General features: G+C 50.9%; 1 protein-coding gene across 4 annotated transcripts in view; it reads left to right on the top strand.

Moving 5' to 3' along the window:
- Positions 1–21,591, top strand: part of LOC311528158 (butyrophilin subfamily 1 member A1-like) — a 43,399-nt gene extending 21,808 nt beyond the window's left edge. For 3 of the 4 annotated variants that reach the window (XM_084642856.1, XM_084642857.1, XM_084642858.1), the window contains 7 exons: positions 597–713; positions 6,392–6,739; positions 10,070–10,351; positions 12,375–12,491; positions 17,255–17,275; positions 17,380–17,406; positions 20,831–21,591. In XM_084642856.1, coding sequence (XP_084498982.1) covers positions 608–713; positions 6,392–6,739; positions 10,070–10,351; positions 12,375–12,491; positions 17,255–17,275; positions 17,380–17,406; positions 20,831–21,393 — 1,464 coding nt within the window. In that variant the 5' untranslated portion in view covers positions 597–607 and the 3' untranslated portion in view covers positions 21,394–21,591. Of the gene's footprint in view, positions 1–596; positions 714–6,391; positions 6,740–10,069; positions 10,352–12,374; positions 12,492–17,254; positions 17,276–17,379; positions 17,407–20,830 lie in introns of those variants that run through there. The other variant, XM_084642859.1, reaches the window with a different exon arrangement.
- The last annotated feature ends 309 nt before the right edge of the window (positions 21,592–21,900 follow it).

The following is a 21,900-nucleotide window of genomic DNA, read 5'->3' on the forward strand; positions in this document are numbered from 1 at the left end:
GATTGTCAAGGGGTGTAAGAAGAAGTTCGGTTTGAGATCGGGTGGCTAAGGAATACATAATCTGCAATATCCCCGATTGGGGGTAAAAGGTTAACGGGTCAAAGGACAGACATTGAGGTATGAGGGTATGTTGTTCATATAATGGCTATGTTCAGGTGTGGAGTACAGTGAGTGAATGCGATGATGAGGATGGATTGACCCTCATTTGGTGAGATTTAACGTTCAGTGAGTTTATGGCTCCAGTTCATATGGTCCAATGGACAAAGTCTCTCGGTCCCTCTCTCATCATTGATGCACCATGTCGCTCCAGCTCATGCCTCCTGGCACTGTCGGTGGCCGGTGATGTGTTCAGTGTAGATGTCCTATGGCAATCTAAATTACACCAGACATCTCCACAGGTGCAGCCATGGTGTGAGTGTGGTATGGACCGGCTGCTGGCCCAGTGACATCTGACCCTGCTCAGAGCCAGGCAGGCGAGACCTGTGGGGGAAATCCCTTCCCTTCTGGTGCTTGTTACCTCCTCCCCACTGCCCTGTGTCGCTGTCACCGCATCCCGCTCACTCACCATCTGGTTTGTTATTTCTCCTGTTCCCCAGACCCAGCTACGATGATGGGGAAGGTTCCCTTGTTCTCTCCCAGCTCCACAGTGAGCTCCGCTCTGCCCGGCTACGTCGCTCTCTGCCTCGCTCTACAGGTTCACAGTCTGGTGTCAGGTAGGAGCTCCGGCCTTCTCGCTGGGTTTGCTGATGTTCTGTTGCTGGTCATCACCATCCACCTCGCTTCACTGCCTTGTCTCGTAAACCACGTCTGCTTTTTGCAGGGCCAGCCCTTAGACCAAATGGTGCCCTCGGCGAGGAGCGTTTCTTTGTTGCCCCCCCTTCCATTGGTTAATTTTTTGAATACTTTTCTTTTATTGTATTTGTAGCCCATTTCATGGCTTTGATGCACGATTTGCATGCATGATTTATCCCTGTCATATAAGACAATAAATGTGCATGCTAGGATCTGTACATCTGTATCTATTCATGCCTATATAAGCAAAAAAAAAAAGTTTCCTCAAAGAAAATTTTTAATTGTAGGAATAACTGGAATGTACTAACATCTATACTTGAAACATTTCACTTCAAACATTCTGTTTTCCCTTTTGTCACTAACAGACACAGGACCCCAAGCCTGGCACCCCCCGAGCCTGGCGCCCACCAATCCTGGCACTCCAGGTGGTTGGCTGGGTCGCCTGCCCCTAAATCCAGCCCTGGTCTTTTGCTCTTTACACAACGAGCATAAACCGCAGAGCACAGCTGGGTCCTAGTGATGGTGTTTATCTATACACACGCTGCTGCTCTGACTGGAGGCTTCTAAAACATAGAACATGGTGAGCGCCGTTACTGGGCTCACAAACTATTTAAAGGGACACTACACAATTCCGCTACACTACACCGCTGGACCATGTAAGTCACAGATCAGACTCTTCAGCCACAAACAAATCATGACTTCCCAACTCTCCAGTTATGAAATTAAAACCCACAGGTCATTCACACTGCACTAGGCACAGCCGTCTAGGGGTGAGAGTGAGACCTTCTTCATTCTGTGCCCTCAGTGAAAGTCTTATCGTATCCCATGGCACCCCCGGGGTTGTCCCCACAGCTGCACAGACATTTTGATTCCCTCCTGCTGTGATTTCCATTCTGCTAATTTAACCAGCTCTCTTTGTTGCTCTGGATGCTGAGTCTCTGCCCAGAGACCCCCCCTTTCTGTTCAGTTCCACAATGGCTGGTTCTCTGCCCCCTGCACTTTTCTATCTGCCTCCTTCTCCCTCTTCATTATCTGACTTCTGACTTTACCTGCACAGTGGCAATGATCTCTTTTCACATCCTGCTGGCCCTTACACCATCCTTACAGCAGTCAGGGAGGGCACTGCACTGGAGCAGCATGAAAAGTCCTTGGTGTGTCAGAGAACCAGCCCCCCCCTCCCCATTACCCATTATACCCAAGGTGCTTGTGAGAAGTGTTCAGCCCTATTCAGCGATGATAGGGATAGTGTATAACATTCACCTGTGAACCCTGGGTGGCAGATATGGCAACCGCATGCCATATTTGGGGACTATCAAATTAACATCATGAATATTCTGTCTATTTTGCACCCTTTCCATAGATAGTATCTGTGATGGGTTCGGTCACAGAGACCCCCTTGAGACTGTCACTTGATGCTCTGGGGTACCACAGAGAACAACCCTCCTGCCAGAACGGGTGCCCCTCCACTCTTGTCTTGCTGAGCCAGACACTCCAATTCAGCTCCAGCCCAGACTCAGAGGTTGGGCCACGCCCCTCTGCAGTTCACAGAAACTGAGATTCACTCAGCCGTGGGGCTTTTCAGTTAACAGGGACTTTCCCAGCGCCCAGAGTTCAGCCTTTCTGGGAGCCTGAACCCCAAATAAATCCGTTTTACTCTGTATAAAGCTTATACAGGGTAAACTCATAAAATGTTCGCCCTCTATAGCACTGAAAGAGAGACGTGCACAACTGGGATGGGTAGGATCCCCTGGAGGACTAACATGAAGGGGAAAGGAGTCCAGGAGAGCTGGCTGTATTTCAAGGAATCCCTGTTGAGGTTACAGGGACAAACCATCCCGATGTGTCGAAAGAATAGTAAATATGGCAGGCGACCAGCTTGGCTTAATGGTGAAATCCTAGCGGATCTTAAGCATAAAAAAGAAGCTTACAAGAAGTGGAAGGTTGGACATATGACCAGGGAAGAGTATAAAAATATTGCTCGGGCATGTAGGAATGAAATTAGGAGGGCCAAATCGCACCTGGAGCTGCAGCTAGCGAGAGATGTTAAGAGTAACAAGAAGAGTTTCTTCAGGTATGTTGGCAACAAGAAGAAAGCCAAGGAAAGTGTGGGCCCCTTAATGAATGAGGGAGGCAACCTAGTGACGCAGGATGTGGAAAAAGCTAATGTACTCAATGCTTTTTTTGCCTCTGTCTTCACGAACAAAGTCAGCTCCCAGACTGCTGTGCTGGGCATCACAGCATGGGGAGTAGATGGCCAGCCCTCTGTGGAGATAGAGGTGGTTAGGGACTATTTAGAAAATCTGGACATGCACAAGTCCATGGGGCCGGATGAGTTGCATCCGAGAGTGCTAAAGGAACTGGCGGCTGTGATTGCAGAGCCATTGGCCATTATCTTTGAAAACTCGTGGCGAACGGGGGAAGTCCCGGATGACTGGAAAAAGGCTAATGTAGTGCCCATCTTTAAAAAAGGGAAGAAGGAGGATCCTGGGAACTACAGGCCAGTCAGCCTCACTTCAGTCCCCGGAAAAATCATGGAGCAGGTCCTCAAAGAATCAATCCTGAAGCACTTACATGAGAGGAAAGTGATCAGGAACAGTCAGCATGGATTCACCAAGGGAAGGTCATGCCTGACTAATCTAATCACCTTCTATGATGAGATTACTGGTTCTGTGGATGAAGGGAAAGCAGTGGATGTATTGTTTCTTGACTTTAGCAAAGCTTTTGACACGGTCTCCCACAGTATTCTTGTCAGCAAGTTAAAGAAGTATGGGCTGGATGAATGCACTATAAGGTGGGTAGAAAGTTGGCTAGATTGTCGGGCTCAACGGGTAGTGATCAATGGCTCCATGTCTAGTTGGCAGCCGGTGTCAAGTGGAGTGCCCCAGGGGTCGGTCCTGGGGCCGGTTTTGTTCAATATCTTCATAAATGATCTGGAGGATGGTGTGGATTGCACTCTCAGCAAATTTGCGGATGATACTAAACTGGGAGGAGTGGTAGATACGCTAGAGGGCAGGGATAGGATACAGAGGGACCTAGACAAATTGGAGGATTGGGCCAAAAGAAATCTGATGAGGTTCAATAAGGATAAGTGCAGGGTCCTGCACTTACGACGGAAGAACCCAATGCACAGCTACAGACTAGGGACCGAATGGCTCAGCAGCAGTTCTGCGGAAAAGGACCTAGGGGTGACAGTGGACGAGAAGCTGGATATGAGCCAGCAGTGTGCCCTTGTTGCCAAGAAGGCCAATGGCATTTTGGGCTGTATAAGTAGGGGCATAGCGAGCAGATTGAGGGACGTGATCGTCCCCCTCTATTCGACATTGGTGAGGCCTCATCTGGAGTACTGTGTCCAGTTTTGGGCCCCACACTACAAGAAGGATGTGGATAAATTGGAGAGAGTCCAGCGAAGGGCAACAAAAATGATTGGGGTCTGGAACACATGAGTTATGAGGAGAGGCTGAGGGAACTGGGTTTGTTTAGTCTGCAGAAGAGAAGAATGAGGGGGGATTTGATAGCTGCTTTCAACTACCTGAAAGGTAGTTCCAGAGAGGATGGTTCTAGACTATTCTCAGTGGTGGAAGAGGACAGGACAAGGAGTAATGGTCTCAAGTTGCAGTGGGGGAGGTTTAGGTTGGATATTAGGAAAAACTTTTTTCACTAGGAGGGTGGTGAAACACTGGAATGCGTTACCTAGGGAGGTGGTGGAATCTCCTTCTTTAGAAGTTTTTAAGGTCAGGCTTGACAAAGCCCTGGCTGGGATGATTTAATTGGGTATGGGTCCTACTTTTGAGCAGGGGGTTGGACTAGATGACCTCCTGAGGTCCCTTCCAACCCTGATATTCTATGATTCTATGATTCTATGTTTTTCCCCCAGGTAACAATTACTTACACTGGGTTTATTAATAAACACAAGCGATTTTATTAAGTATAAAATGTAGGATTTAAGTGGTTTTAAGTAATAACAGACAGAACAAAGTAAATCATAAAGCAAGATAAACCAAAACACTCACGGCTCAGCTTAATACACTAAGAAATCAGTTACAGATGATAACTTCTCACCCTCGATGTTATTTCAAGTAAAATGCTTCCCAGGTCAGTTGCCTTTTCTGACCTGGGTCCAGCCTGTTCTCTCCCACCCCTGTAGTTACAGTTCTTTTGTTTCCAGATGCTTTCAGGTATCTTCTTGGGGTGGGGAGGCCATCTCTTAAACCAGATGAAGACCCTCATTGTTTACTTCCCCCGCCTTATATAGAATTTCCCTAAGGCGGGGAAACCCTTGTTTGGAATCCCACCCCCACTCTGGAAAAGTACCCGCTTCAAGATGGATTTCAGTATCAGGTGACATGGTCACATGTCTGTGTAAGACCCCAGTCTCCATTCTTCCTAGGTTGCCTGACCCATACACAGGAAGGCTTTAAGGTAAACAAGGCCTTTTACAGCCAATTGTCCTGTCAATGGGAGTCACCAAGTCCTGATGCCCCATTGACGGCCCTCACCTGGTATGACTACACCAGCAATACAGGTTCATACCTCATATTTCTATGAGAACGATACATGCATACAAATAGGGAAATCAAATTCAGCACATTATAACTTTGTCAATGATGTGTTACAAGAGACCTTTTGCATAAAGCACATTCCAGCTATGTCATTTTCAGATTCATAAGCCTATTTTCATAAAGCATACCGAGTGGAACTTCACAGTATCGATCCGTTCTATATGTATCTTTGTGGGCTCCGGATTGTAATCTACTCCGTGGGGGAGGGTCACCCCATCTCCTGCAGGATATACAAATGATGGGGTGTAATTTCTTGTGGGACAGATAACAGCTCCAGAGAAGTACCACCCCAGGCGGTTAAACTAGTTCAGAGCAGGTTCCAGAAACCAAAGAGAATGAAGATTTTTGGTATGAAAAGCTGATTTAAACTAACCAGAAGCCTGGGATCTTGGGCTACAAACTGAGAGAAACCCTTAGAGAAAGGTTTGACAGAGAGTCTGTCCCCATGTGCCAGATGAGAATCCTTTGCGATAAGTGTAAGATGTTTGATTGGTTTATGGTAACTTTTCTCTCTCGGGCTTTTGTCCATAAATGTTCCCTGCTTTGGAAAACCTGTTTGGTTACTGGTAACCTCTGGCACACACTGTTCATAGCCCTGGGATGGAAAGCAAAGCACAGGTGCTGAACTTTGGTCAGACCTGGTGGGAAAACCACAGTGAATTGCAAGGAAGCTTTGAGCAGGGGGTTGGACTAGATGACCTCCTGAGGTCCCTTCCAATCCTGATATTCTATGATTCTATGAAGCTGCAAGCCTTAAACCCCAGTGGAGAGAGAGGGCCATGGGTCCCTGCCCAGAGAGAGGTGACAGCTGGAGGCCTGAGACCTGAGGGACAATCCTTAAGCAGACCCCAGAGGGAGTCAAAGATGCAGCTACCCCAAGCATGTGACTCTCTGCACTTATAGACATGACTAGGGCACTGCATGGAGACGGGGTGTTCACTTCTAATGCAGGACGCTCTTTTATTTTGTCTTACTGCTGAATTAATGCCACCCTCAGCCCCCTGTCAATTTAATTTCTATTTTCATTGCATTTTTCTCAGCACAGTTCACAGTAACTGGACCTGCCCATCCAATCACCGCTTCCTTAGGTGGGGAGGCCTTCCTGCCCTGCCACCTTTCCCCCAGGATGGATGCTCAGAGCATGGAGGTGAGATGGTTCAGGTCCCAGTACTCTGCAGTTGTGCATCTGTACCACGATGGGCAGGATCAGTATGGTGAGCAGATGCCAGAATATCAAGGAAGGACTGAGCTCTTAAAAGACCACATCACCGATGGGAGTGTTTCCCTGAGAATACGCGATATCCAACCCTCCGACGATGGACAGTACAAGTGTTTTTTTCAGTCTAGAGTGGCTTATGAAGAAGCTTTGTTGGAACTACAGGTGGCAGGTCAGTAACTTGTTGTGATACTTGGATGTCTTCAGTAGGGTATGAGTGGATCAAAGATTCATTGTGAGATGACACCTGATTTATCTCATTACAGTGGGGCAGCAGCTCTGCTCTGGTGAAGGTTTATTCTAGTTGACTGTTTTTTCTAAGGGCTCTAAAATCCACGCAAGTACTCAGATTGTCTCGAAGAGTGTTGTGGCTCTTGGGAGTCTGGGGTAGCATTAATGGGTTACATTTACAGGGTTAATCAAATACACAAACACGCCTAAAAAGTTGGGTGATATGAATATGTTGTGTTTATTACAACTCTCTTGTGCACCCCTGGGGCCAAACAATAGCTGATCCTCCTCACGCTAATGTCTGGCCTCCTGTCTGGCACCCACAGGGTAACCGTGGTTGATATTCAGGGTCCTGTAGCCCACCGCCTGCCACTGGGGCTTGGCTGCCCATGGGTGCACCCACTAATTTTTCTCCAGGGGGGCTCCAGCCCCGCAGCACCCACGGAGTTGGCGCCTCCACCCCTGTCCTCTCCCTCTCTCCACCCTGCTCCCTCTGGAACACCCAGCCCTTCCTCTGCCTGAGGCAGGTGTTAAAGGGGCTTCTCTAAGCCCAAGGGGATTACAAATAATGTTTCTAAAATTACCTTTGCAAGTGAAAGTAGTGGAAGAGTTTAGCCTCCCTGCCCATCAGTTAAACTGTGCACAGCTGCTTCCAGTGGTTCTTATTCAACCCTTCACACCTGCCGCGAAGTGTCTGTGGCGAGAGGCACGGTCTGTGTTCATCAACGGGAAAGCCAGTCCCTTGCCCCTGCTCAGGAGCTGGCAGGATTATGGGGCCGCTCACCCAGCATCACTGGAGAATGTGAAGCAGGTGCACATATGCTAGACCAGCAATAAGTGAGAGGCAAGGTTACCTGGTGGATAGAGCCGTCGACTGAGTGTCAGGGGACAGGGTTCCAGTCTTGCCTTTGCTACTGAGCTGTGCAAGAATTTGGGCACGTCTCTGTGCCTCTGTTTCCTTGCTCGCCCTTTCTCCATCATGCCTGTTGAGACTGTAAACTCTTCAGCGCAGACTGTCTCCTATGATATGTGCACCATGCCCAGCCCGCTGGGGACCCAGTCTCAGCTGGGACCTGTAATTGCTTCTGTAAGACAAACAAGACATGTGGGACCAGTGTGAATGGCACTGGAGGTGGCTCTTGTCAGCAGGGTTCGGTCACTGAGGCACTCCCTTGGGCAGTTGCCCGGCTCCCACCCGGCCAAGGCATGGGGAGGCTGGGACTTTGCAGCTGGCCAGTGAGTTCCTGACTCACCTTCCTCAGGGTGGGCTATTGCTTAAGGGCTGCAGGTCGGAGAGGGGTTTTTCAGAGTGGCCACCGGAGTGGCTGCACACACTTAGGCCACCAAAAAAATTATTGTGAGAACCCCTGCTAGCCTGTGCTTTTCTGGTGAAGACTCCCGAGCGGAAATGGTACCAGACACCCATCCCTTCTTTGTCTCTTCTGGGCGGTTGTTTTCCCTCTCTAGGATGGTCTGTATGCAATTTCCAAGCAACCTAAGGGCCTCTCTGCCCACAGACTGACCCCGCAATAAAGAAATCCATTTGAATTCACAAGACACTTGCTTCAAATTAAGATAATTTTATTTCAGTTTAGCTCATCAGTAATAAAAAATCCCCAGTGTGACCTTATCTAGTGTTTGCGACAGCCCCCATCTCTCCCCCGACCCAGCCCTGCCCCTTCCACCCGAGGCCTCATCCCCTCTGTGTCCAATGGAGCCCAGCTCACATTGTGGGCATGGCCCCTGCCCTGTGCCCCCAGCCCCCTTCCATTGTAGCCACTGGTCCCTGCCCCAGGTTTGCGCCCGTCCTCCCCCCTGGCCCCGAGAACCAGGAGGCCAGGCAGTGCAGCTCCAGCCTTTCCAAGCTGGAGTGCCAATGTAATGGCAAAAACAGCAGCCAGCAAATTTTCCTACCCCTGGTGCTCCGGGGCTGGGAGGGCTGGAGTAGGAAAATTTTCTGGCTGTTGTTTTTGCCATTACACTGGGCAGTGTGGCCACAGCCCTCCTGGCCCCAAAGCACCAGGCTGTCGACCAGTACAATGGGAGGGACGAAGGGACCAGCCCTCCCGGCCACGGAGCACCACGCGGCCCTGGAGTGTGGGGAGGCCAGACAGCGTGGCCGCAGCCCTCCTGGCCCCAAAGCACTGGGCTGTTGGGCAGCAAGGCCCCTGCCTTCCCGGCCCCGGTGTGCCAGGACTCCGAAGCCGGGCAGAGCAGCCCCAGCCCCCCTGGCCCCAGAGCATCAGGAGGCTGGCAGCCCCGGAAGAGCCGGACACCTGCAGAGTGAGAAGCAGGACGGAGAGAAGGGGCGGAGTGTGGATGGGCCACATCCTGGCTGTTTGGGAAGGCTCAGCTTTCCCTGCCGCCCATGGTTTGTGTTTCTGTTTTGGTGAGTGTATTTCCTGGCTCTGAGAGGTATCAGTTTTCTGCTACCCATTTCAGCATTCTGGAAGGATACAAGGCCCTGCCAAGGCAACCTGAATTCCCCTATAATAAAGTTTTTTATTAGTGAATTATTTAAGGCTTGTTTACACATACACATACACTGGTTTCAATGAACTAGTGAAGAGTTTTTCAAATGGGGTCCGTGGACCCCCAGGTACTCCAGGGAGTGCACTGACCCCGCTGATCAACTCCTTCCCCTTCCTCCCTCAACACCGCCTCCTCCCTCCCAGTGCTTCCTGTGTGCTGGGGAACAGCTGTTCAGCGGTGTGCAGCAGGGGCTGGGAGGGAGGGGAAGGAGCAGAGACGGGGTGTGCTCAGGGGAGGGGATAGAAAGAGGTGGGGAAGAGGAGGGGCAGGAAGAGGTGGGGCGAGGATGGGGTCTTGGGGGAAGGGGTGGAGTGAGAGCAGGGCCTGGTGCTGAGTGGGTTGGGCAAGGGGGTTTGCTGAAAATTTGAAATCAAAATGGGGGTCCTTAGGTTGCTAAAATTTGAGAACTGCTGAACTAGTGGAAACATCCAGGTGGAACCTCTGAAACGAGTTTGGAAATGGCTTATATTGATTTCGTTTTAGTCTTGATTTAAGGGATTTGCACTTGATTAACTAAACCAGGTTAACTAAACTGGAGAAAGTTTGTGCATAGAACAGCACTGACATTAACATTAATTCTACTCTATATCAAATAGGAATCTGGCCAAATTAGGTGACCAGCTGCACTCGTGGACTCACATTCAATTATTAGTTTGATAGGAAATGGCTTTTGATAACAGTGTAATAAAGCTTTTGGCTCATTACTGGGTTATCACAAATTTATTTATTTCTTCTGTAGGTTTGGGCTCCGATCCTGACATCTCTGTAGAGGGACATCAGGATGGAGGGATCCAGGTGGTGTGTCGATCATCTGGATGGTACCCAGAGCCTGAGGCTCAGTGGAGAGATCTCCAGGGGAAGCTCTTTCCATCAGCCTCTGAAAAAATATCCCAAGAGGCCGGTGGCCTGTTTCAAACAGAGATTGCCATTGTTCTAACAGAAGAGTCCAACCAGAAAGTGTCCTGCTGTGTCAGGAACCCCCGACTCGACCAGGAGAGAGAGTCAGCGATTTCCATAGCAGGTCAGTGCCCATCCGTGCCGCACATGGATGGACTGAGATGCCACAGACATGGGCAGAAAGTATTTATCATTGTGTCTCCTATTTATTGGCCTGGATCTTCAACATGTTGAGCACTTCTTGGAAACTTCTGAATAAGCTTAGTTCTCTTTGGATATGTCTACACGGCAATTCAAAACCCATGGCTGGCCCATGCCAGCCGACTCAGGCTTGTGGAGCTTGGGCTAAGGGGCTGTTAAATTGCAGTGTAGACATTTGGGCTTGGGCTAGAGACTGAGCTCTAGGGCCCTGCAAGGTGGAAGTTGTGCCTGCTGCCTTAGGGAGCAGCCCCTCTCTGTTTTGGGTTCTTGGGTGTTAAGATTCTGGATTCTAAAAAACAAAACATTGTGTTACGCTGCAAGCTTCAAGCAAGAGTATTTAGGTTTGTATGTGACTTCTCTCTCTGTGCTGGAACATCACAGTTCTCAAGGGGGTGATGAAGAGAATTCTTATTTAAAAACAAAAAGTCTCCAGAACCGAGCCTGGCAGTTACAGCCTAACTTCAGTACCAGACAAATTGGTTGATACTATAGTAAAGAACAGAATTACCAGACACATAGGTGAACATGATTTGTTGGGGGAAAAGTCAACGTGGAAAGGAAATCATGCTTCATTAATCTATTAGAATTTTTTGAAGGGGGTCAACAAACATGTGGATCCAATACATGCAGGGTACCTTGACTTTCAGAAAGCCTTTGGCAAGGCCCCTCACCAAAGGCTCTTAAGCAGAGTAAGCTGTTATGGAATAAGAGGGAAGGTGCTTTCATGGATCAGTACCTGCTTAAAAGACAGGACACAAAGTGTAGGAATAGATGGTCAGTTTTCAGAAAGAAGAGAGGTAAATCGTGATGTCCTTCAGGAATCTGTACTGGGACCAGTGTTGTTCAACATACTTATAAAAGGTCTGAAAAAGAGGTAAACAATGAGATGGTAAAACTTGCAGATGATACAAAATTACTCAAGATAGTTAAGTCCAAAACAGACTATGAAGAATTACGAAGGGATCTCAAAAAACTGGGGAACAAAGTGGCAGATGAAATTCAATGTGGATAAATGCAAAGTGATGCACATTGATAAACATAATCCCAACTAGACATATACAATGATCAGGTCTTACTTACATGTTTCTACTCAAGAAAGAGATCTTGGAGTCATTGCAGATAGTTCTCTGAAAACATCCACTCAATGTGCAGTGGTATTAATAAAAGCTAACAGAATGTTAGGAACTATTAGAAAGGGGGTAGATCATAAAACAGTAAATATCATAATAAATATATATAAACCCATGGTATGCCCACATCTTGAATACTGTAGGCAGTTCTGGTTGCCCCATCTCAAAAAAGCTATATTAGAAATGGAAAGGTGCAGAGAATGGCAACAAAAATGTTTAAGGGCCTGGAACAGCTTCACTGTGAGGAGAAATTAAAATGACTGGGACTTTTCAGCTTGGGAAAGAAACAGCTAAGGGAGGATAGGGCAGAGGTCTATAAAATTGTGACGGGTGTGGAGAAAGTGAACAAGGAAGTGTTACTTACCCCTTCACATAATACAAGAACCAAGGAATGAAACAAATAGGCAGCAGGTTTAAAGCAAACAAAAAGAAATATTTCTTCACACAACGCACAGTCAACCTGTGGAGCTCATTGCCATCTAGTGAAGGCCAAAAGTATAACTGGGTTCAGAAAAGAAGCAGGTGTGTTCATGGAGGACGGGTCCACCAATGGCTATTAGCCAAGATGGGCAGGGATGTGGCCCCATGCTCTGGGTGTCCTTAAACCTCTGACTGCCAGAAGCTGGGTGTGGGTGACAGGGGATGGATCACGTGATTATTGCCCTGTTCTGTTCATTCCCTCTGCAGCATCTGGCTTTGGCCACTGTCAGAAGACAGGATACTGGGCTACATGGAACATTTGTTTGACCCAGTCTGGCTGTTCTAATATTCTTGTGTACATATTTGTTCCCAAGTCAATAACACTTTCTCTTGCAGAGCTCTTTTTCCCAAGAGTCGATGCCTGGACAGTGGTTCTGGGGGTGATCCTGGCTCTCCTGGCGGTTCTCATTGCCCTGGCCGGGTACTGCTTGTGGAGGCAACACAGAGAGAAAGGTAAAGTGACAAGAGGGGAGAAAATAAATAAATGAATTTATTTATAGTATATCAGAACCCCGCAGAAGGGGAAATTTATTTTATGTGCTTTGGCCTATGAAAAACCATAGGGAGCCCCAGGATAGAAATGAGGGTGTTGTGCGTGCAAGTCACCGTATGCTAGAAGATGGTGCTCTGGAGATGACATCACTGCAACACCCATGTGGACTAGCCCTGACTTACCTCAGGGGCTGCTTTGGCACCAGAGCAGCCCAGGATCCGGCGGATGCCAGGAATGTTAAAAGTCACAGTGACGTTGCAGGCTGTATGATTTTATGAAAATATGCTAATGAGTATGAATATAATGTAACTGAAATATGCCTCATGCAAAAGGTCTCTTGTAAGGTATCATTCCAAAGCTTATAATCTACTGAGTGTGGTCATCCTATTTGTATAAATGTATCACTCTTGTATCTGAAACTAGAAATATGAAATATAACTCTGAGGGCCGATTGTAATTATGCAAAGTGTGGGCCATTAATGGTGGTTTGGAATCTTGATGGCTCCCATCAACCAGGACAATTGACGGTGGATGGCTGTTTGCAGGCAGGCCTTCCTGTGAGCCAGGCTGGGAGCAATGAAGGCTTGGGGGGGGGGTCTCACAGTGACATGTGACCATGTCACCTGGTACTGGACTCCATCTTAAACTTGGTGCTTTTCCATTTAGAAGTGGGGGTGGGGACCCAGAGAGACAAAAGATTCCCACCTTATGCCAACGCCATATAAGGGGGTAGAACAGAACACAGGGGGCGGCCATCATGAGAAATCCCCTTGCTACCACCTGAGCTGGAACAAGGGCTGTATCAGGGGAGAGGATTGTGCCCAGACTGGGAAGGCGGCCAGTCTGTGAAATAAACTTATTGAAACATCTCGGAGGGTGAGATTTTATCTGTATTCAGTTTTATTACTGTACTAGGCTTAGATTTGCATGTTTTATTTTATTTTGCTTGGTAATTCACTTTTTTCTGTCTGTTATTACTTGGAACCACTTAAATCCTACTTTCTATATTTAATAAAATCACTTTTTACTTATTAATTAACCCAGAGTATTTATTAATACCTGGGGGGGGCCAAACAGCTGTGCATATCTCTCTATCCGTGCTATAGAGGGCGAACAATTTATGAGTTTACCCTGTGTAAGCTTTATACAGGGTAAACTGGATTTATTTGGGGTTTGGACCCCATTGGGAGTTGGGCATCTGAGTGTTAAAGACAGGAACACTTCCTAAGTTGCTTTCAGATAAGCCTGCAGCTTTGGGGCATGTGGCTCAGACCCTGGGTCTGTGTTGGAGCAGACTGGCGTGTCTGGCTCCACAGGACAGGGTGCTGGAGTCCCAAGCTGGCAGGGTAAGCAGGGGCAGACATAGTCTTGGCACATCAGTTGGCAGCCCCAGGGGGTTTCTGTGATCCAACCCGTCACGGTCACCTTAGCTCTTCCGTGCACCGATGCTGCAGGTTCCGAGCACAGAATCTCACGGTGAAAATTTAGATCATGGAGCAAAATTATGTGGCTTTTTTTCAACTAGAAGGTTGCATACTTCATTGCTTACGTAGGCTGAGCCCCTCACCCCGCACTCTGGTCAGAACCCTGTAGATTTTGCCGAAAATCAGATTCCTGAAATTCCTCTCTAGTGGCTACTTGCAGCTGGTTTGCAAACTTAGGCATCACTGTCCAATTTATGAAGTCATAACTGGACAGCAATGCCTGCTGGCATACAATTCCCATGTGCAGGGAGGAGCAAGTGTCAATCTTCCTGCCCATTTAATCCATCCTTTTGGAGAATTTGTCCTTCAGAATGGACCTAAACCTGCCCTGCTGGGCTCTATCATTCACAGCAGTCATGACGAGGGAGTTTATGCCAAGTGAGAGAAGAAGCCCTTTCTGTGCACTTTCATAGAATCATAGAACTGGAGGGGACCTCGAGAGGTCATCAAGTCCAGTCCCCTGCACTCATGGCAGGACCAGCACCATCTAGAACATCCCTGACAGGTGTTTGTCTAACCTGCTCTTAAAAATCTCCAGTGATGGAGACTCCACAACCTCCCGAGGCAATTTATTCCCGTGCTCAGCCACCCTGGCAGGTAGGAAGTTCTTCCTAATGTCCAACCTAGACCTCCCTGGCTGCTATTTAAGTCCATTGATTCTTGTCCTATCATCAGAGGTTAAGGAGACCAATTTTTCTCTCTCCTGCTTGTAACAACCTTTTAGGCATTTGAAAACTGTTATCATGTCCCCTCTCAGTCTTCTCTTTTCCAGACTAAACAAACTCAGTTCTTTCAATCTTCCCTCATAGGTCATGTTTTCCAGACCCCTAATCATCCTTGTTGCTCTTCTCTGAACTCTCTCCAATTTGTCCACATCTTTCCTGAAATGTGGCGCCAAGAGCTGGGCACAATACTCCAGTTAAGGCCGAATCAATGCAGTGTGGTGGGCAGCATGGAAGTCAGCAGGCTCCAGAAACCTTTGCAGACTACAGTAGTGCATCATTGATCGGGAGGGCTACGCTACCAGGAGCAGATGGCTGCAGGGCATCCGCTAATTGATGGACATTCATCGAAGGAACTCTGCCTGAATCCCCAGTGAAGCAGGGGACAAGAGGTCCTGATAGGCCTCGAAATACTCCATGGGTAAAGCTCACCAGTGCTGGAACCTGTGGTGGGCTTATATTTCCTACTGCTGATCTGACCAGCAATGTCACCTTTGCTTGAGCTAAGCAGTATGGCCTCCATCACCCAGGAAGGTCCCACAGATTCCATGGAGGCCTCTGGTAAGGATAAGGCATTGTGGCCAGAGACCCCCATCTCGACCATGAGAGAAGCACCAGCCCTGATGCCTATAATGCTCTGTAAACAGTCCCCGATGCTGGTTTGGCTGTGGAGACCAGGAGAAGGAAGATCCCAACCTTGAAACTGAGAAGCCTTGGGATTCCAGGAATAAAGTCAGAGCCAGACCAGAGGGCGCAAGTAACTGGCCTGACTCATCTGTTACCCATAACAAGGCAGGGACCAGTGCTGATAATGGAAGCAGCTCCAGCTGCACTGCGTATGCCAAGGCTGGAGGCAGTGTCAGTCCCAAAGTCATCAGTTGTACTGGACTGGTTGACAGTGCCGAAGTCAAGGACGGTGAACGCTGTTGAGATCTCCCACACCAACCTCGATACTGGCCCTGATTCAACAGCCTGTTCAGCCAATGGGGCTATAGATGGCATAGCCCTGGACCAAAGGAGAGGTTGGGGTGAAAGGCAAAGGAGGTCGGTAGCTGCCTGGAATGCCACGGACACGGAGACAGTCAGTGCCACCGTCATCCTCTTTGGTACCAGACTCCACAGATGCCCTGGGGCCGGAACCAGAGCCCATAACACCAGGTCTCTCATCTCTCCGCATGGTACCAGGGAAAGGTTAAAGGCACCCATGCCATATCGCACACGAGCACCAGCCCTGTGCAAAGTGAGTCTCCTGGAGTCTCAGTTGGTCTTATGAGATCCTTTCCTTGGTGTATGCAATGGGGAACAGCTCCCCCGTTTCTTGAGAGAGGCACCTGCTCTGGACCGCGAAGCAACAGTGCTCTCAGAGCCCGAGGGCCACTTCCAATCAGACAAGGACCTCAAAACGAAAGCAGGTCACATAGCCTGTTCAAGCAGGTGCTGCTTTAGGCAAAGGTCTCGAGCCACTTGAATCCATTTCATGACTGAGCAACGCTTCTTTAACGTGGGCCTCACACAGGCCCGGCAAGCACCATGTGTGAGGATCACTGCTGGGGACATGAATGACAATGTTTGTCCCTGATGAGGGCATCACCGAGGAAAAACTTAACTAATACCACCATAGGCGCTGACTTCCCCGTTTCCCCTGTGTGCTCGAGCCCCCTCTACCCCCGGCCCTGACCCCACTCCACCCCTTCCATACGACCCCGCCCAACCCCATCTCTTCCCACCCTAGCCCCACCCCCCATTCCAACCCCTTACCCCAAGGCCCCACCCCAACTCTGCCTCCTCCCTGCCCCTATTCCAACCCCTTCCCCAAGGCTCACTGAGCTGTCATTCTCAGGACAAGTCCTACCAAAATTTGAAAAGCTGGTTACAACATTCCGATTCTCCAGAAGAGTAGCTGATTTTAATGAGATGCATATTATTGTTAACAGCTCAGCCATAATGCTCTTAGGTCATTTCACAACTCTTGGGCATTTGCAACCTGGCAAGGATCTCCTCTGGTCTTGGTGGCGTCTAGCTCTTTCATAATCAGTCTGTTCCATTATCTCTGCTTCACACCTCAAGCCCCGATGTTCATTTCTTGAAAAGAGCAGCTCCAGGGCTGGTCTCTTCCCACCACACTCAGTATGGTAAAAACTGTTGCAAAGAAATCAGTCTCTCGGCATTGTCATTACCCTCCTCAATTGTTCCCTTTATTTGTTTTATATTTTTGGCTATTCCCTCTTCTAATTCCATTTTAACCCCCTAATTCCTATCATTCGCTTCACCCAGTGTACTTAATGTGGCTTTCTACTGGCTTCACAGGGTTAATACTTTTCATTTGCTGAAGGATCCCTCTTTAGCTCTAACAACCTCTTGCTCCTGACCAGGTGGCCAGATGAGGTTACTGTACTGTATTTCTTCCTTTCCTTTTCCTTTGCTTCCCAGGAGGCTTCCTTGCTTTAAGGTCTTTTTCACTCACTTCCCTTCTGCAAGATAATGTGACACTGACTCATTTCTCTGTTTTATTTTCAGACAAACTCCAGGCTGAGCTCAGTAAGTTCCATTCCCCCTAGTACGACCCCTGTGTGACATTGTCTCCTGCTCAGTGTGTCTGTGTCCAGGGGCGTTCTTACCCCTCTGTCTGTGTTTGGTTGCAGAGTGGAGAAGCGCCCGGCTCTACACAGGTACTGTACATACCGCTGGCATTGAATCCATGGTGAGACCCACCTTCCCCTGGGAGCTCTCTGCTCCTTTCCCTGCACAGAGCATTTCCCTGTGACATTCAGTCGGCTGGAAATAGCAATGTCACTGGGGGCTGACGAAACGCAGATTTATTGCTGAGCACAGGGACACACTCCCTTTGGGAAAGGGCTGATTAGTGATGAAATATATCCCCTAGTGTCCCCTTCCCAGGGCCATACCTGGGTTCTGCAGGATGGCCATTCTTATCTGCCCATCACTGGCACTGAACGGCTCAGCTCTCTTCCCAACGGCAGGATTTCCATGCTCAGACCGAGCTCTACCCACAGTGTTCTTCTCGTGTAACAGGAGCAGACAAGAGCTGTTCAGTGTCCCCCTGGCTCTGGGGTGAGGCAGGCCCTGTCCCCACTGCAAGGGCAGACAGGTTTTTATAACCAGCTTGTGACACTCCCCTGACCCAGTTGCCACAAATTGTGCCCATACAGCAGCTTTTCTGCCTCACACCTGTGGCTATGTGTGCGTGTTTTCACCTGGCTCGCAGCCTGACCATGTGTGTGTACTCGAGCAGGCTGGGAGAGTCTGGCAGCTCCAGCAGGGATGAGAGAGTCCAGTGGATGTGCACGCACACTGTAGCACCGGGAGCCCCGGGCTCCTCGCACGCCAGGGTATCCTAATGCACTGAGCCGGGGGCGGGGCAGGGCTGGATGAACTAAACTGATGGGAAAAGCTCCTTCCTCTCAGTTTCGAGCATCTTCGTGAAAGCGCTACGGCGGCGCAGCTGCATCGGTGCAGGATTTTAAGCGAAGACCTGCCCTTAGACTGTGATTCACAAAAGCCAAGACATGAGGTGAGGAGATGCCTACGCTAGACGATAGGAGATGCGGATGAAAGTGGTGTGTGCTAAGCCCAGCCTCTCTCGTGGAGACGGGCACCTCTCTCTGCTCAGTGATCCACAAAGGGATCCCCTTTCTTGGAGTCAGGCTGCTTAGCACGTACGGCAGATCTTGTGGGAATGAATTGGACGCCTTCCTCACGCCACACAAACCGGCCAGGGGTGGAGGAGCTGGCAATGACTTGTAGCCCCGTGGTTAAAGCCATCACCTGGGAGACCCTGCTTCAATTCCCCCTTCTGCCCAAGGCAGGGAAGGATTTGAACAAGGGCCTTCTAGCTCTCCGGGGAGGGCCCTAACCCCTGGGGTATAAGTTAGTCTGTTCTGAGACCTCCTCTCTCTGGAAGCTGTTCCACGACGGACTGAATAATTAAAGATCATTGGGCACAGGTGCCGACTTTCTTCTTTCTGGGTGGGTGCTCCACCCCCACCCCAAGGCCCTGCCCACACTCTGCCCCTTCCCCCAAGGCCCTGCCCTTGCTCCATCTCTTCCTGCCCCCGCTCTGCCCCACACCAGCACCTCCTGCCCACTGCCAAACAGCTGGGCCCACCAAAGAGCTGATTGGAGGATGGCTGGTGGGCACCCACTGTTTTGTTTCTGAGGGTGCTCTAGCCCCGGAGCACCCACGGAGTCGGCACCTGTGATTGGGTCAGAGAGAGCAAGTATGCAGCTGACTTTACAGCTGGGGGGTTAGAGCACCCCCCCGGCGAGGGGGGAAGCCAGGGTCCCGTCCCTGCACCAATGGACCTTTATTTATCCACCATGGAAAATCCTCAGCAGGAGAGAGTGCGGGAGCCCCCCACCTCAGCCTTGCCTAGTGGTCAAAGCGCTCTCCTGAGACTGGCAGAGCCCTGTTTCAGTTTAAGCTCCCCCTCTGCCTGAGGAGAGCAGGGACTGGGAGTCCCCCCATCCTAGGGGAATGCTCTAGCCACTGGGTTAAAATGTATGAGGGAAGCCCTCCCCAACCAGCTGCTGCGTGGCCTCGCCTGAGGGACCCGGTCTGAGAGAGCGCCCCTGAGCCCGCCTACCAAACTAGGCTGGGGTGGCTGGACCCCGATCTTCCCCCAGTCTGTGGATCACGCTGGGGCTCAGGCAGGGGAATAGGCGTCCACGCGCCTAGAGGGAGGCAGCCATGGTCATGGCTGGAGGGAGAAACACAGGCACGGAGGGAACTTTTACTGCACAAACTTCGACTGTGAGTGAGTTTTGGAAGCTACGGGGTCAGCAGGAGGTTTGTGCCTCACCGTGGAGCTGAAACCAGGGACTTAGGCCCCGAGCTCCTTTTGTGCCGCCCTAGGTGACTCCGGATCCCGTGAACTGTCCTGTTGACAGTCCCTGGGATCTGTGCCCTCAGTCATTCAGATCCAGGTGAAGATCCCCCTCTGCCCGTGTAGCAACCAGCACAACGGGGAACCGGCTTGAGTGGCCTCAGAGCCCCACAGCAGCTCCCACAGTACCTGCCCCTCCCGTTCCTTTGCTGCCCCCCAATGTCTGCCTCCTGCCCCAGCCCTGAGCACCTTCCTCTGCCCCCTGGCGCCTGCCGTCATGAGCAGTGGGCGAAGCTTCCCTTGGGGGAGGCTAGCCCCCCGTCTCACCTCTTCCACCCGCTGCCCTGCCCACACTCCACCCCCACTGGGCCCCAGGCCTCTCCCCCACCTCCCTCCCCCACTTGGCCGTCACTCGATGCATCCCACCTCACCCCCTGCCCCCGTGAGACCCCCGCCCACCGCTCACCGCACCTCGTCCTCGGGATGGCGAGCGGTGGGCTGGGGGGTGAGGAGGGACGCAGTGAGGGGCAGGCGGGGGGGCTCATGGGGGGGAGAGGAGGGAGGTGGTGGGCGGCAGGGACCTCGGGAGCGGAAGGGAGGGGAAGGGGGGAGGGGCTCCCTCACCTGGTGGCAACGGCTGTGCCAGGGGTGTTCTCCACCGCCCAGCCTGCCCTTCCCCCTCCCCCACCCTTCCCCCTCCGCCCCCCGCCACTCCTCTGCCCCCATTACTTCCCTCCTCCCAGCCCCATGGCACCTGCCCCTCCTCTCTGCTCCCCTCGTGCAACCCACCCTCAGCCCCCTCAACACACCCTCCCCCCGTCTCCCCTCCGTCCCTGTCTCCCCTCCCCCCATGTCCTTCCCCTCGACCCGACCCCCTGGCACCTGCCCCTCCCCTCCCCCTTTGGTGCCCACCCCTCCCCTTCCCCATCACCCTGGCGCCCACTCCTCCCTTCACCCTCTGCACCCTGGTACGTGCCCTCCCTGGTGCCTGCTGCATCCCTGGCCCCCACCCTTTCGTCCCCCTCTGATTCCCTGGTGTCTGCCTAGAGATCTCCCCCTTCCTTCCCTTCCACTCCTGCTCCCCACCCCCCTCCCCCTGCCCCTGTCCCCTCAGCATTAGCTGAGCTCCTGACTCCCCTTAAGGGTGAGGAACCCCATATCACAGTGATTAATGGGCATGTGGGTGAATTGCCCTTTGATCCCAGTGACCAGCCCCTACCCCCAGCACTGACTCTGATTCTCTCCCCAGTGGACGTGACTCTGGATCCAAACACGGCTCATCCCAACCTCATCCTGTCTGAGGATCAGAAAACTGTGACATACGATGATAGACGACAGGATCGACCTGACAATCCTGAGAGATTCAATACTTATCCGATTGTCCTGGGCACAAATGGATTCACAGGCGGGAGGTTTTACTGGGAGGTGGAGGTGGGAGACAAAATAAATTGGACTGTGGGGGTTTGTAGGGAATCTGTGATCAGGACAGGGAAGGTCAGACTCACTCCTGGGAATGGATACTGGGCTGTGTGGCTGAGGGATGGGAAATACGAGGCCTGCACCTCCCCCCCCAAGATCCCCCTCCCCACAGGCATCAGGCCCAGCCGGGTGGGGGTTTTCCTGGACTATGAAGCAGGCGAGGTCTCATTTTACAGTGTGACTGACAGGTCCCATCTCTTCACTTTCACTGACACCTTCTCCGGGACGCTCCATCCTTATTTTTATGTTGGTTACAAAGAGGAGGGTAAAAACACTGCTCCCCTAATAATCTGTCCTGTCCCAGCTCAGGCCAAAGGGAATCTTTGTCCCTGAGAGTGACACCCGTGGCAGAGACTATCCCCTCCCAGCGCTGACCAGCCCCCAGCCCTGTTCCCATGGGGATGGTACAAAGGGTATCACCTGCCTGCCCCCTCCCTCAGTTCCCAGTCCCAGGCCTGTGAGCTGGGGGAGAGGAGGGGGCAGAGAAGGGGGTGCGGGGAGCAGGCTGCTGGGCTGTGGGGGTGCAGGGACAGATGGGGATGTGTGGGTGCAATGTCAGCGGTGGATGCTGTGGCCAAGGGTGGGGTGGAGTGGGGAGGGGGCTGCAGCAGCAGGAAGGGAAGAGCCCAGATCATGAGAGAGACGCTGGGGAGGGGGTTGGGGGATGTTATGAGAGGGGAGGGGTGAGGGGAGGGGAGAGAGACCACAAGGAGGAAGAGAACCATGTCAGAAATGACAAAGGGAAGAAGACCCCAGTGTGAGGAGCAGGAGGATCTTGGGCAGGGTAAGAGTTGGCAGAAGGGAGGGATCTAGGAGTGGGGAAGGCTGGAGTCAGAGGAG

The sequence above is a fragment of the Lepidochelys olivacea genome, assembly GCF_965140295.1.
Source record: "Lepidochelys olivacea isolate rLepOli2 genome assembly, chromosome: 11".
NCBI classification, from domain to species: Eukaryota; Metazoa; Chordata; order Testudines; family Cheloniidae; genus Lepidochelys; species Lepidochelys olivacea.